Source organism: Montipora foliosa, chromosome 4, assembly GCF_036669935.1.
Source record: "Montipora foliosa isolate CH-2021 chromosome 4, ASM3666993v2, whole genome shotgun sequence".
Taxonomy (NCBI): Eukaryota; Metazoa; Cnidaria; class Anthozoa; order Scleractinia; family Acroporidae; genus Montipora; species Montipora foliosa.
The window spans coordinates 43,154,493-43,169,492 of record NC_090872.1 but is presented as its reverse complement, the minus strand read 5'-3'; the positions used below and the strand labels follow the sequence as shown (position 1 = coordinate 43,169,492).

The 15,000-nt window shown below is 39.0% G+C and overlaps 1 protein-coding gene across 2 annotated transcripts in view; it reads left to right on the top strand.

Annotated features, from left to right (window-relative positions):
* Positions 1 to 15,000, top strand: part of LOC138000828 (coiled-coil domain-containing protein 66-like) — a 102,685-nt gene that overhangs the window by 38,400 nt on the left and 49,285 nt on the right. For both annotated transcript variants that reach the window (XM_068847492.1, XM_068847493.1), the window contains exons 5-7: positions 552 to 624; positions 6,101 to 6,164; positions 8,296 to 8,338. In XM_068847492.1, the coding sequence (XP_068703593.1) occupies positions 552 to 624; positions 6,101 to 6,164; positions 8,296 to 8,338 (180 nt within the window). The remainder of the gene's footprint in view (positions 1 to 551; positions 625 to 6,100; positions 6,165 to 8,295; positions 8,339 to 15,000) is intronic.

The window sequence follows — 15,000 nt, the reverse complement described above, 5'->3', positions numbered from 1 at the left end:
GAAACGTATTCCCCGAACCAATGTGGTGCCACGATCCCCCAGGGTTGAAAGGGTCTCTAGTTACAAAACAATAACGATTCATTAAAAGAAACAAAAGTTACACGGACTGATGCAGGCCTAGAATGGCTCACCACATGATGAACTAACACTTTATGGACAACCTGATACCCATCATGCCTCTCACAAATCGTACCCAGATCCTTCTGTTCCCGTGCCATAGAAATATCAATTTCTGTCTTATTTGCACCCTCAACCATCAGAAATTACATTTTGTTTCTTATTTATGAGAATGAATTAGCTATACATGCATGTACATGTAGTACCTGGACAAAGATAATCTCAAATCAAATCATTCATTACCCCATAGATCCGTGGGACTGAGACTTCAATAGATTTAATAGATTTTACTTAGTCTAACGCCAGACGGTTTTACTCGTCAATGGGGGGTGGTTCAGGAGTGAATGGGTTCAGGAAGTAAGTGCCTCTTTGAAATATTTACAATATCTTTTTTTCTTTTTAATGTTTTCTTTCACTGATTGATTTAAATGTAGGCATTGCAAAAAGTGAGGGACACAAAACATCAGTGGATTTCCAATTCTCAACAGCAGCTGACAATGAAAAGAGGTAAAATTCAGGAACTTAAAGAGTTGACTTTATAATTACATATTAGTTTTGCTGCTCATTAAATTTCCATTTTTGATCCTCAACCAAAAAGTCATGCATTATTTACTTACATCACATGTGGTTGAACCCTTGAGAGAACAAAATTCCTCGCATTAATGTAATGTATTTATCATTAAATAACTGACAACTTGCTGTCTTGGTAGTAAGCTGTGGCACACCATTAATGGTTATAAACTGGGATGCAAATAAATACAAGCAAACTTGTGGTTACTTACATGTATAATGACACCTTATTTTTGTTTGAAGATAAGCTGCTCTAGGCTTCGTACGTGTGGAAAAAAGTGGCACGATCTTTTTACAAGCGTGACTCAGAAAAATGTATGAGTTCTTGAGTGTACAATCTGGGCTTACCTCTTCACTGTTTCTAATGGGTGGAGTCATTAAATTTATTGCTAGAAAGGAGAAGTTCCCAGAACTGGTTGAATGGCCAATTAATTTGAAGTTTTTACACAGACAATCTTCTATTGAGAGCCCAACATGTACAGCAATCTCAACGTCCCATGGAATTGACAACACACAAAAAAAGTTTAAGCCTACTGCAAACTCCAATGCAAGCCAAGTGAAGGGGAACCAACATGCTCATTACAAGTCAAACCAAAGGAATCTAAGCTACCGGTACTAGGCATCTAGTGAGACAAGTCAAAAAACGTGAGGCTTTAAAGGGACTCAAACCCGTGACTGTGCGCTTGCACTGCACTTGCTTAACCATCTATGCTACAGTGTTAAGCCCTGTGGGAGCTGCCCATTTTCAAGTTATTTTCATTATCCCTTAATAGGTGAATCAGTGAATGATATAGAATACACGTAATTGTATGAAATGTTCATATATTTGAACTGCAGAAATTGAGTACAAGAGAGTCAGAGATCAACACAGTTAATCCGCAACTTGAGCATGGGATTCAAACCAGCGATTGTGTTGCACTTGGCCTACCAACTGAGCTATCAAGCCAGCTGAGAGCTGGTCAATAATATTGAGGTCCGGTCCAGTTGGATCCGACTAGAGATAAAGGAAATGAATTTAGAATATAAACAGAATTCAAACACATGACCATGGATATTTTACTTGCAACTGGTTTTAGTTGCTTAGCTAACTGTGAAGATCATTCCAACTTTCATTTCATGTTCACTCTGCAGTTCAAATATATGGCATTTCATAAGTTCTAAATTCATGACAACAAAGAGTCCGTTTGATGTGTTAAGAAAGAATTCTAAGGACTTTTACATGCCAAAAGAAAAAGGGCTCAGCTACTGAATAATAATAATATTATTATTATTTCGACATTTAAGTTGGATGTTTAGTTTATCAAAAAAAGCAATAATGAAAAAAGGTTGTTTCTGTTACCTCCTGAGCTGTCCTTTGAACCACATCTGAATGGCTTTCAATATAATGTCCTTAATTCAATACTATTTGTCAATGAAAAGTTAGAAATTTAGCACTTTGGAATGCAAAACCTAGTACCAATTTGTAATTTACAACCCCAACCATGTGCAACATTTCTAGGAGGAAGTGTGGTACCCTTTTATCCAATCAAAAACTTACATGTCTGCTTTAGTGTCAGGAGAAGTCATCCACCTTACTCCTCGAGGTATTATTACTCGGTTGCCGTAGGCAATCCAGTCAGAACATAAGTTGAATTTCTTCGTTTTTTCCCATGTTGCAAAATAGGTCTTTCCTGTCTCTCCCCCTGCTTTCTTCACAGGGCATAACGGCCACACAAGGTGTGCCTGATGGGTGGACCTCTTCTTTGCCAGCAATTCCTGGATCTTTTGGTTGTTCTCATCAAACCAGTCTTTGTTCTTCTTTGTGGAGAACCCAAGGACTTCTTCAGAGGACTGCAGAATGGCAGTTTTCAGATGTTCCAAAAATGCTTCTGGGGAGGGCTTTATGGAGGGCTCTACAGGTTTCTAAGATCTTTGATTGAAGATACGCCTGGAAGTCAGCTTTTACTTCAGCTGACTGGAGGTTACCAACTTCTTTCTTGTAGCACCGCCTCTTTTCGGCTTGGGTTTGAAGTGGAGGTAAAGTTTGCAGTGGACAAGGTGGGGGTCAGTGTGGCATTCTGAACTGGGAATACCTCTGGTGTGTAGGACATCTCACATGTGTCTCTGGCGCACCAACATGTAGTAAATGAGGTGCCAATGCTTGGATCAAGGATGCATCCAAGTTGTGTTCAGGCTGTTTTTCTGCTGGAAGATGGTGTTGGTGATGCTGAGTTGCTGCTCTGTGCAAAATTCTAACAGAAGGCGCTCGTTGTTGTTGCAGTTGCCAATGCCATGTTTGCCAAGTTTTCCTTGCCAGGCTTCTGCATCTCAGCCTCTTCTGGCGTTGAAGTCGGCAAGAATGACAACCTTGTCATCTGCAGGGGGGCTCTGTACAAGCTTGCACAGGTCAGCGTAGAACTTGTCCTTTTCTGCAGGGTCTGCTAGAAGAGTCAGGGTGTATACACTAAAGAATGTGGCACACTTGTTGTTGCTAAGTGGGAGGCTCGAGGAGATGATGCGGTCAGACTGGTTGGAATGTTCTTGAGCTTGGAAGTGATGGAGGTCATGACCTAAAACCAACGCCAGAAAGGCATCTCTTGATCTGAGATTTGCCTGACCAGTACAGGTGTAGCTGGCACCATGTTATTGAAGGCTGCTTCTCCGTGGAAACGGACTTCGCTAAGGTGATCTTGAGACTGGCAAGTTCATGTCCAAGGCAGAGCATTGTTCTGGGTGACTGCTGTCTGTGGTATATAGCATGGTTCTGATGTTCCAACATGCCATCCTTGTGAGATAGATCTGTTTCCCTTCTTTAATGTTGTTCGACCATGTTTAAAGATGCCTGTTGACTGCAGCTAGCCAAATGGGTGAAGTGGAAACAAGCTTTGGTTAGGCCACCTTTTCTAGGCCCCTCTCTGTGCGGAGCAAGCATTGCTGTCCCTAACCCACTGACACCTAAACCGGCCGTAACCGGCCGTGCGCGATGACCCCTGAAATACCTAAACCGGCCAAAACCGGCCGTACAAAATGGCGTCTTGATCGGAGTTGATCTTAGGCCTCTACCCAGTCTCCCTTAGGAAATCTAAATTTTTTGTTGTTATGGAGATTTAGTAGGATAATTGACCAATCGTTTGCCGTGTTGTGAGCATATTTTGACAGCTGATAAGAGACCCCACAAGGGCTGGCTTTTTGCCCTTTCGATCGCGCGATCAAATTACGCGAAAACAACAGCCGATGCGCCAGATAGCGCACCGAACGATGGGGATATTCATGCTTTTTTTTTTCGGATTCGGAGGATCTAGGGATCTAAGGGATCTTTTATGGTTTTCCTGTAAGAGGAGGGGATATTAGAGACAAAAATTTTGATTTAGATGGCTTTAAAAGCGACGAAGAAGACGGTGAAAACCTAGCGACCGATGATAAACAAGAAGCTCGCTGGAATGATCAGCTCGATAATATTCAAGTTCCAGATTTCGTGGCAGCCACTGCTCGGTATTTCGTTTTAGATTATCAGAATGAATGAAATATATTTCTTAGTTTTCATAGGAGATGATCTATGGGAATTAATGGTAAACGAAACGAGTAGGTATGCCTGTCAAAAACTTTTTTCATGGAGTAAGCCGCGCAGAATTAAAGGCCTTCGTAGCAATTAACGTCATAATGGGCATTGATTTGCTCCCAAATTTAGCTTTATATTGATCAACCGATGGATTTTTTGCAAATAACAAGTTTTTTTTGTCCTAAAATAAATTGGTAATCGAAGGAATTTTCACCTTCGGCATACCTCGGAAGATCAGTGTCTTCAACAAATAAATCAATCCGATCGTGCGTTTATATTCCGCAAATGCGAGAAAACTTCCAGCGATTTTCTCTGTTGTTTTTCTTGTGTTGTGTAAGTTATCTTTCAGTCAAAGTTTTCGAAAGAGCACTTTTGTACACAATTTGACCTTGTTTGTTGTCTCATGAAACATGATAGTGATCAATTAACTAAATTAATCTTGCGGTTTTGTGTATTTTGACAAGCAGAAAACACGTGGTGAAATTTTGTTTAATTCGGCATCAGCGTTTTTTCCCTTTTTTTTGCACTTATACCTGCAAGAAAACAAAGCGATTGGAATAAATTTCAAACAATTATTATTCATTGAGTGGTTAGACTTAACTGTAAATTGCATAAGGCATATTTTGAGTTATAATATATATTTTTCAAGCGCTTTGTTTAGTTAGCGATCAAAAACTTTCTTGATTGCTTAACGCACGCTGCTTCGAAAATTCTACCTTTACATTTTCAGTTGAGCCTTAGGACGTGTTTTGAATCACTTTTTAGCAATATTTTTACATCATCTGGAAGTTCACTGTTTCTTCTTCAAGGTGAACTTAATTCTAGAACTCCTTATCTTGTGTACATTTACTGCGTATATGGTTTATTTTTAACGCTCGCTTTCCAATGCAAAACCTCGAAAATTTCCCAAGTTATCTTGTACAACACAACAGCGCACGCGAATTAGTCCATGGGTTAAAAAGGGCTGTTGCCTGGTGATATTTGTGGCCTCCAGGGTCAACATCAGACGACCCATACTCCTGAACCGCCTTCGTTCCTGCACAGTGGAGTTCTTAGGTGGAGTGCAGAATGTGCAGTACTGACCCCACCCTTTACACCCAGAGTTCATCTGTCATAGCCTAGCAAGCTGGGATGGTGCTTAGGTAGTAGGTTTTACATTAGAGTGTCCTTTTCCTAACATTAATAGAATCTGGTATTCTCTCACCATTTTCTGAAGGTTCCTGTTATTGTAGCTCACTGTAACTGGACAATATGTGCTAACTGTTGGCGCATCCCACGCATACGCCCTTATAGGTGTCTTGTTAAATAAATTAAAAACTCCATCCTGTTTGACTTGGAACAACAAACAGTGTTCTAGAAAGACCCATTCAACACCTGTACCCTAAACTACTACATGCAACCTGACAACACTACCTACATGCAACCCGACCATGCTATCCGTGGGCACGGACATGTGCACAACAACTTTGAACCCTGTTGCAGCACTCTTCACATCAAGACATGATGCTTCTGTTGCTGTGAGAGCCTGTATCTGGGACCTTGCTCAAGAAGATGAACAATAAATTTCAATTACCCGTGCTAAGTTACTCAATAAGAAACTTGATTGAAATGGTTGATCACTTATTAGCAATTTTTCATTTTTATTGGGAAATTTTGCAAATTTATGTTTGTTGCTTGAGACATTGATTGGTGTAGAATTGATGTAATCTTGAAAAACCTTTTCTTATTTAGTGTTAAGCAATTACCAGTTACAATCCAATAATGCAGTATAAAATTATGACTTGGCTGAAATCTTTAATGGCTGTGTAGCATGACTATCAATTTATGATCTTTGCAAGTTTAATTTGAAGTGTTAACATTCTTGATGAATTGCAGGGATTTGGTGGCATCTGCTCATTATGTAAAGACGTCTGGTGGTGATACTGCCAAGCCTCAACAGGTATTTCAATTCAGAGCCTGTTTAAAATTTCTGTTATTTTAAAATCCCTCAGTGACAGCATGTCTGCAGTAACTGCTACTGGTCATAACTTATTTGTTTTGCTTTTGTTGTTAACATGTTTCTTAGTAAATATCAGTGCGTCAGTATCAATGCGGTAAACCTCACCACTTCTAATGATACTACAATATTTTATGTACGAAATAATTGGTATGGCCTTTTTTCAGTCATAACCAGGTATGTTGCATAAAGCTAATAGTTCTGATTTTTAAAAATTAGTGCGGAGATCTGTACCTTCTGCTGAGATGTTATGTGTATATTATTTGGCTCACATTAAAAACAAAGTCCTGCCCTTTAATCATGGTTGGAGTCTCTTGTTAGACTAAACTGACGTAGACTAATTAACTTCAAGCAGGACGCAAAGATGGTATATGATAGTATCAGTTATGGGGCAACGTTAAAACTACAATCGGGGTCAAGAGTTGTTGGGAGGGTTGCGTGCATCACTAAATTTGATTATTACTGGGTCGCCATACATGACAATCCAGTCAGAATATGTGTAAAATTTCTCTGTTTTATTTTCTGTGTCAGAAAAATGAAAAAGCTGCGCAATAGGTCTTTCCTGTCATTCCCCTGCTGACTTTGTCTTTTGCTTCATTATGCAAGGAAAGGGTTCTGGCTATGTGTACAGTACTGCCTCCCAAAGCTGTTACATGGTCCTGGTGCACCGGCACATTAATGCACTAGTGCACTGATTGATACTCTGGTGCAATTTATGAACCTTATAGTGAACCGGTGCACTAGAATTTGGTGCGCTAATGTAATCCTTAAGTGTACTAGTGCAATTCAGTAGTGCTCCAGTGAGAAGTGTAAATTTTGCAAATAAACAATTTGTTTCTCAGGGTACACGCTCTACAGTTTTTGTGACTGCATGGCACAAAACGCTTTTGTTATGAATTTTAATCCTTTACCTGGAAAGGTGATTTTTCACCTAATTAGCTTCGTTTTCCTTTAGCTTCTTTGACAAACTATTTCTCTTGTTTGGAAAAAGTGGCATAGAATTTGTGACGACCTAGCACTTGTGAGGGAGGCTTCTTCTGAAGATTTGCAATCAATCTGTTTGAGTGGAAATCTTACATACCAACAGCTGCACAATATCGTCAAAAGAGTAATTGGGGCTTGCACCGGATACATTATATTGTTAGACTTAACTAAAGTCGATATATCCTGGGGATATATTGATGACAAGAAAATGAAAGTCATTGGACATAGCCAAGCTTGTTAATACACCAGAGTTCAAAGTCACGACTGCCTTCTCAAACCTTCTAGAGCTTTTAAGCCCCCCCAGGCACAATGGTCACAGTTAGTTCAGTCACCATGTAACACCACTTCATGAAACTGGTCTCGCTCGTCTTTTAGTGCTTTATAACTTTGAAAATGAAAGTCGGCACCACAAGACTGGGAACTTGCAAAAAGACTTAATTCCAGGTCATCTGAATGGTCATGGATCCGTGATCAAATTTTAGATTTTCCCAAATGCATCCAATGAAATGTGCTGCTTTTGCGAGGTCTAATGTTGCATGAAACATTTCACATAGTGACATATCCTCCAACGGCCAGAATCAAGACAAGTTGCAGGAACCGTTGCAGAAAGTAGAATTGTGCCATCTACTTTTCATGAATCTTGTCTCGTAATTATTTCATCTCAGATAACAAGGTGTTACAGCAGGGATGTCTCTTGCAACTTGTCGTGCAGTGGCAAAGCAGGAAACTTTGCGAGACAAGTTGCACGAAAACATTGGCGGTGTAACGGCGCCTTTATTATAGCCTTACTCTTTAGTTTTTCTTGAGGTCATTTAACAGACGTGTTGATTCTGCCTGGGAAATACTGCATGCTTAATGACTGGTATAATTATTTTAACAAGGCTGTAAGGGTTACAAGGGCAAGGGTTATACGTACATGTGTGAGTTGAAATAAGAGTCTATGATCTACACTGGGCGATATGAATACTGTGCTACTTAACGTCTGTTGAACATTGTGATATTATTTTCTGGGCAGGGAATCATAGGCTAAGCATAAGATATGTAATGTTCCGAGTTTTCCGAATTTAACTGAGCTTTTCCTTGTTTATAGACGAGTCTATCGCAAAAGAATTTGCTATGGAAAATGGAGCTAGGTTTGTAGAAAGTTGCAGTGAATTCCATGATGTATTTATTCCCCAGAAAAAGGCTTAGTGAGGATCAAACTCTACCCCAGCCTCAACAATCCCACTTCTAGACTTCACTCATGTCTAATGGCTATATTTTACTGCATGGTCCTTGCATGGGGGACCCCGTGGGACCTGAAGGGTGAAGCTAAGATATTTTCTGACTTGCACTAATTAAGTCCTATATAACAGATTGGTTCTGGGTCATTTCAAAGTTGTAGGCATTTGACTTCTGCAAAGCGGTGTCACATAAAAACTGACTATGCTTGACAAAGTCAAAAGCCAACTCACTAAGCAATATAAAAGCACAAATGAAGACAAGACACGTTTATAAAGAACACCTATATTTCAACCAACTTGTCGGTCTTCAGGGTGAATGAAGAAAAGAAACTGTCATACACAAATTTCTACTATGCCACTGAAATACGAAAGTGCGTAAATAGCCGTGGCAATTCAAACATAAGCAACATCCGCGCGTGCCAATTAAAGGATAGCATGCGAACGGAGAATATATAACACAAATGAAGAGAAGAACACCTATATTTCGACTGATTGGGTTGAACTTCTTACTGGTCTGACTCTATTCCATGGACGTTTTGGCTCTTCAGCCTTCTTCAAACATATATGTACGTTAAAAACTGAAAACTATTGTACAATGGTTGTGTGTAACTGAGGTACTGGCTTCTATAAGCAACTTAATTAAGAAATGCAGAAAGGTTTAAATTACAAGCAAGATAACAGTTGTATAAGAAAAAACAAGTGGCAAAAGTTATGTAACAAGTTAAATGTAACACATTTTCCTAGGGAGCCTATCAATGCAAAAGTAATCACATAACAATTAAATGAAACTATTTATAAAAGACTAATAAATAACACAGAACTGGACCAGTAACAATTCATTTACCAAGCAAGAATATGTAAAAAGGTCTAATTAGTTGATGTAATTATACGATTTTTGGAGTGAAATTCACACCTTTTTTTAAGGCCGTGGGGATTAAGTGTGAATAATTGTGTCATCCAATAGGCTTCTTTCGTAAGTAATAACTGGTCTAAATGTAATGGATCGAGTTTGGAAAAATATAATTTTTTCAGTTCTCGACATTGCAACCGCTTTGGTTGCCAATGCGACTGGATTTTATTCACTGGCGACTAACTTTTCACACTTATTATATTATTATTATTTAATTTTTTATCCATCAATTGAGTGTAGTGAATGTCCAATAGCGGACTATAGTACACCCGTTAACGTGTGCAGTCGTTGAAAAACAGTGTTTACCCAAGTACACGTATCCTTAAAAACTGAAATCTTATACATCTTAAATTAACTAAATTCCACAAGTGGCATCCAAGATTTTTTTTAAAGCTCCTAATTTTATCTGGAAAGTGTACATAATAGATTTTTTCGGTTTATGGTTGCCTCTCTTTTGTTGAAATGTATATGGCCTAAAAAGCCGGAATTTAAAATACTTGAGCTGCATGGCGACCAAATCTGAAAACTTAGGGGTTGGCTGGCCCCTTGGTTTTTTTGCTGAAAGTCGGGCACCGTGATAATAAGACTCGTTTGAGAGATGTTAAGTTCAAATGAGTTTATTATCGTTGAAAAAATTATATCTTTTCAAAGTCCATTTCATTTAGAGCAGTTAGTGCTTACTAGAGAAGACTCGTTCTTCTAGTGGTGATGTAAAAGCTGGCAGATTTTACTTCCAAAACTTCATAAAAAGGGTTGCCCAGGCCGACCTGTCATTTCTGGTTGTCGCACGCGTACTGAAAGGATCTTTCAATTTGTAGACTTGCACTTAAGGACGTTCGCGCCCAAAACGTTCCCACGTACAGATTTTTTTTAAACTTGCCACGCAGAAAGGTAATGATCTACTTTTGCCAAAAAGGCAAAAAAAATGGGGGGTCACCGTGCTCGTTTTCGAGATCATGAGGTGCATTTTTAGAAGATTGCGTTACTTTAAGACGATCTTAGCTTACAACTGTCAGCAATAAAAAAGCTACATGAGTGAAATTTAGATCAGGTGAACGTACTCAGTTCAACATAACTAATATAACTAAATTAACCTTTGCAAGTGATATCTTTTTCTGAGGTGAAATAGACCTTGAAAAACGATACATATTAGTCTAAGAAAGAAGACTTCGGTCGCACGAGAGCATAAAAGGCCAAATATTTGTAACTTCTCACGTACAGATTTTTTTTGTTTTTTGTTAAAATGGACAAAATCAAGGAAGGAAGTGATCTACAGAAAGAAAGATGGGGGTCACCGAGCATTCAAGAGAGTAAAATCGCTGCGAAGTTCTCAAAGCGATTGTCTATTCGCACTGTCACGCCATTGCGTGACACTTCCGAGAAGACCTGGGTCCACAGCTATCCCATGATGCCACATACTTTCATGTTCCATTCTTGTGGAAAATTTTTGCGCCTTTAGAATCGTGTTTACCTGCGTGGTCTACGATGCATGACGTGTGCGTGACATGTGCGAAAAGATGCGCAGTAGCAATGGGCGCGAACGTCCTTAAGTGTTAAATCCTATGTGAAGGATACTAATGATCTGCTTCGAAAGTTAATACAGATTGGAAGGTTATCAGACGGAGCTATTCTCATTACTATGAAAAGGGGCTTCAAGCTATTTGCGAAGCCTTGAATAAAAGAATAAATCCAGAGATTCTCAGCAAAATGGAATTAGCAGAGCTTGTTTTAAGGAACAATAAATTTGAATTAAGTGGACATCATTTCCTTCAGAAATTGGGTACCGCCATAGGAACAAGGATGGTGCCAAATTATGCTAATTTATTTATGGACAGATTAGAGAAAAGTCTTCTTGATGGTTATCATGAGAAACCGCACACATGGCTTAGATATATTGAGGATATCTTTATGATTTAGACAGAAGGTGAGGAGGAGCTGAAGGTTCTATCTTAATAGTGCTCATGACACTATCACGTTTACTTGGGACTGGTCACACAAGAGCAGTAATTACTTGGGTGTTACCATTATTAGTGACACCAGATCTCATCGTAATAAGCCTACTGATAAGCATCAGTATCTAAATTTTCGCTCATGCCACCCTCGAGGATGCAAGAGAAGCATCCCATATGCCCAGGCTCTTAGGTTGCGATGGATATGTTAATCGGATGAACTGTTTGATCAGTGAGCGACAGAGTTAACACTTTTTCTGTATTCAAAATCTAGTATGTGCACTTTCCAAATAAAATTAAGAGCTTTTAAATAAAAACTTGGATGCCACTTCTGGAATTTAGTTAATTTAAGATGTAGATTTCAGTTTGCATTTTCTTTTGTGCACACAAGCTTACAACGGGCATTTCTTTAAGCAACAAGTCCTGAGAGCGAAATGGTTATCAAGGGAAGAACTGTTGACTCCAGCTACAGAATCAACAAGAAGAAATAGTACTAAGACGCCATTTATTGTTGGCAGATGATTAGATGATAATAATAAGCAGACATACTAGGCAGATGATAATCAGCAATGGAAATTTAAAATTCAACATTGGCTACTCCACAAAGCATATTCCTCTACCATCACAGAACGACTACTTACAACGCCTAATTGAAAAACCCGAGTAGTTTCTATGTAGAATGCGTTGGAGAGCTTCTTTCTTAACCATGGTACGTCCACCTCCTCTACAGGCACATACGGCTACCAAAAACCCCCCTCCAATTGGCGATCTTAAGGAATTTGAAGGCCGCATGCTAAAGATGATACAATCGACAAAGTTCAAAGAAGTTAACAGGCATTTTCTCAACAAGCTCAAAGACAACACTGAACACATGTTTGTGAACGAAACCAAGGTTACTCATTGCCCCTGATAAAACGACGAACGTTTACAAACTGGAACCATGAACATACAACGATCTACTAGAACAAAATATTACAAAATTCTGAAAAAAGCGCAACCTAATACCACACGACCCATCCATGCAGAAAACAAAGAGTGGAACGAAACTGGGTATCGCTGACAGAGTGGACGCTATTGCTGACAAAGACGCATTCACAGCACTGAAGGATCACAAACCGAACTTCACTAACAAACTGACCCGCTGACTAATAAACCCCACTAAGTCTGAGATGGGCATAATCAGCAAAGAAATCCTCCATAGAATCAACAGCAAAATCGCAAGAGCTAGCATCCAAATTCAACCAATGGAAAAACACTGCTCCCGTGATCGAGTGGTTTAAAGCTATTGAAAACAAACAACATCACAGTCTTATTGGCTTTGACATCGCAGAATTCTACTCCTCCATCAGCCAATATCTTCTTTAAACAGAGTACTTGACTTTTGCCCAGCCTACGACAACATGACAAACGGCGAAAGAAACATCATGAAAAAAATTCGATCCCAATACACAAGCATCAACCATGTCAAAAAAAGGGCGACACAACATTTGACGTTACTATGGGCTGCTACGACTGCGCTGAGACATGCGAGCTAGTAGGAAGTTCCTGCTTTCGCAATTACAAATCCATGACGTCAACACAAGTCTCTATCGAGATGACTGACTAGCCATTTCTAAAGCCTCACCAAGAGTCACGGAGAGCGAGCAATGGTAATGGGATATGGCTGAATACATCTATCATCATCTGACGGTTCAACCATTTGTTCACCGCAAGAAACAGAACGTATTACTTAGTCACACGAACAATAACCCACGGGTACTCACAGCAAAGACGAAATCATCACTGCTCTGAATATGACGCAGGAAGTTAAAAAATCCCTACGGGATACAATATTTATAGCAAATCTGAAAAAGCTAGACATAATTGAAGATGCTGTTAATAACCTTCAATATTCCTTTGCGAGAATCAAATCAAGATTTCCATTACTTGAAAATGAACATGTGGCGCTGAAACGTGATGTTGAAGATATAAAGGACAGTCTGAATACAAATGAACTTGACAAGAAACGAGCATCGGATAACCTGGAGGGTTTGGAAGGAAAGCGAAAAGAGGGTTCTAGAATATTTCAGAAATACAAAACAGGAACCTTTACCTGGAGTATAAGAATATAAGGGAACACAATGAAAAGGAAGACACGGAACTGGTCCTTCCCAATTTCTTACACGCGGAGCTTGGATTTGTTGATGCAAATAATATTGATCGAGATTCAACACGTTCATTGCATAGGCAAAAAGGAAGATACATGTAGATAGTATCAGCGTATAAAATGACCTTCCACGTCAGATTGCTGTCGGAAGAAAAGCACAGATGAAATACTTTAAGAAAGCCAGACATAACAGCATCCCAGCAGCGTTCAGCAATAGCCAACCAGACGAATTATATATTCGGGGCAAGTTGTGGCCAGCTGGAGTATCCTTCGAGCTGATTGTGCTGGTCCTTGTCTCTTTCTTTTGTTAGTCCTTACTTAATTAAAGGTTAAGCCCTACATATAGTAATAGCTATTTTTAAATCTGACCAACTGGTGTGACTACGGATTCTGTCAAATAATTGCAGCTACCGTAGATCGATGCCTGAAGGCAAGGTTAGTTTTTCTACGTTTGTACTTCGTGTATGTGTGCTTGTTGCTTTTGTATTTACGGGTAAGGTTTTGTAGCAATCTGGTCAAGAAGGATTTTTTCGTTAGCAAAATCAGTTAAATCTTTCTTGCGTATATATCTCAAAACTTAGCAAAACATGTTTGTCTACTAGACTTTCTAATCTATTCAATTTACTACTTTCTCAAAATATAACCACAACAATAACTGACACTTTGCTGATTCACGTCATCAAAATAACACTTTGCACTTGGAAGAAAATGAGTGAATTAAGTTTTGCCCTATTAACGTCAGGAATTAGGATATGACAGTAAGAGGAGAGAGGTTTTCAACTGTCTTATAGAAACAGAAAAAAAAATCGATTAATTTTTTACAAAAAGTGCATTGTACTGAACAAAATGTTGACTTTTGGAGATTTGAATGGGGCCATGAAGCATTATTTAGTAGTAGCTCCGGCAGTTCAGTGGGTGTCAGAATGTATTTTCAATAACAATTTTAATTTGGACTTACATTTGTATGTTGATCCCTGAGGGCTTTTTATGCTCTGTGACATTAAAAATTATTTCAAATTTTTCACCATATCCAACATTTATGCCCCTAATGAGGACAACCCAGTCTTTTTCGGAAACATTTTTGGCCATATCTGTTATTTCAGAAGTGAAGAACTAATCTTAGGAGGTGACTTCAACATGGTGTCAGACATTAAAAAAGATAAGAAAGGTGGCATCCCTGAAACTTACCAAAATGCACTTAAAGTAAAAAATCAAAGATGCAAAGAGGTAGGCCTTATTGATATCTGAAGAACGCTCCATCCGAACAAATATACATGTAGGTATACATGGCACCGAAGGAAGCCCGAAATACACTGTAGGCTTGATTTCTTCTTAATAAACTCCGGCCTTATCTGTGACACTAACTTGGTGGACATCTTACCTTGTTACAAAACAGAGCATTCAATGATTCTGTTTGTTACACCATAATCAGAAGAGGCCTCAGGGTCCGGTTGTTCGAAAGCCAATTAACTTAATCCATGATTAGCGTAAACTTTTGTTTCATGTTTTCAACGTTTTGCTGAAAGGTTCCTTTGCTAATTTTTGTTTTTCACGATTGAGTTCTTTA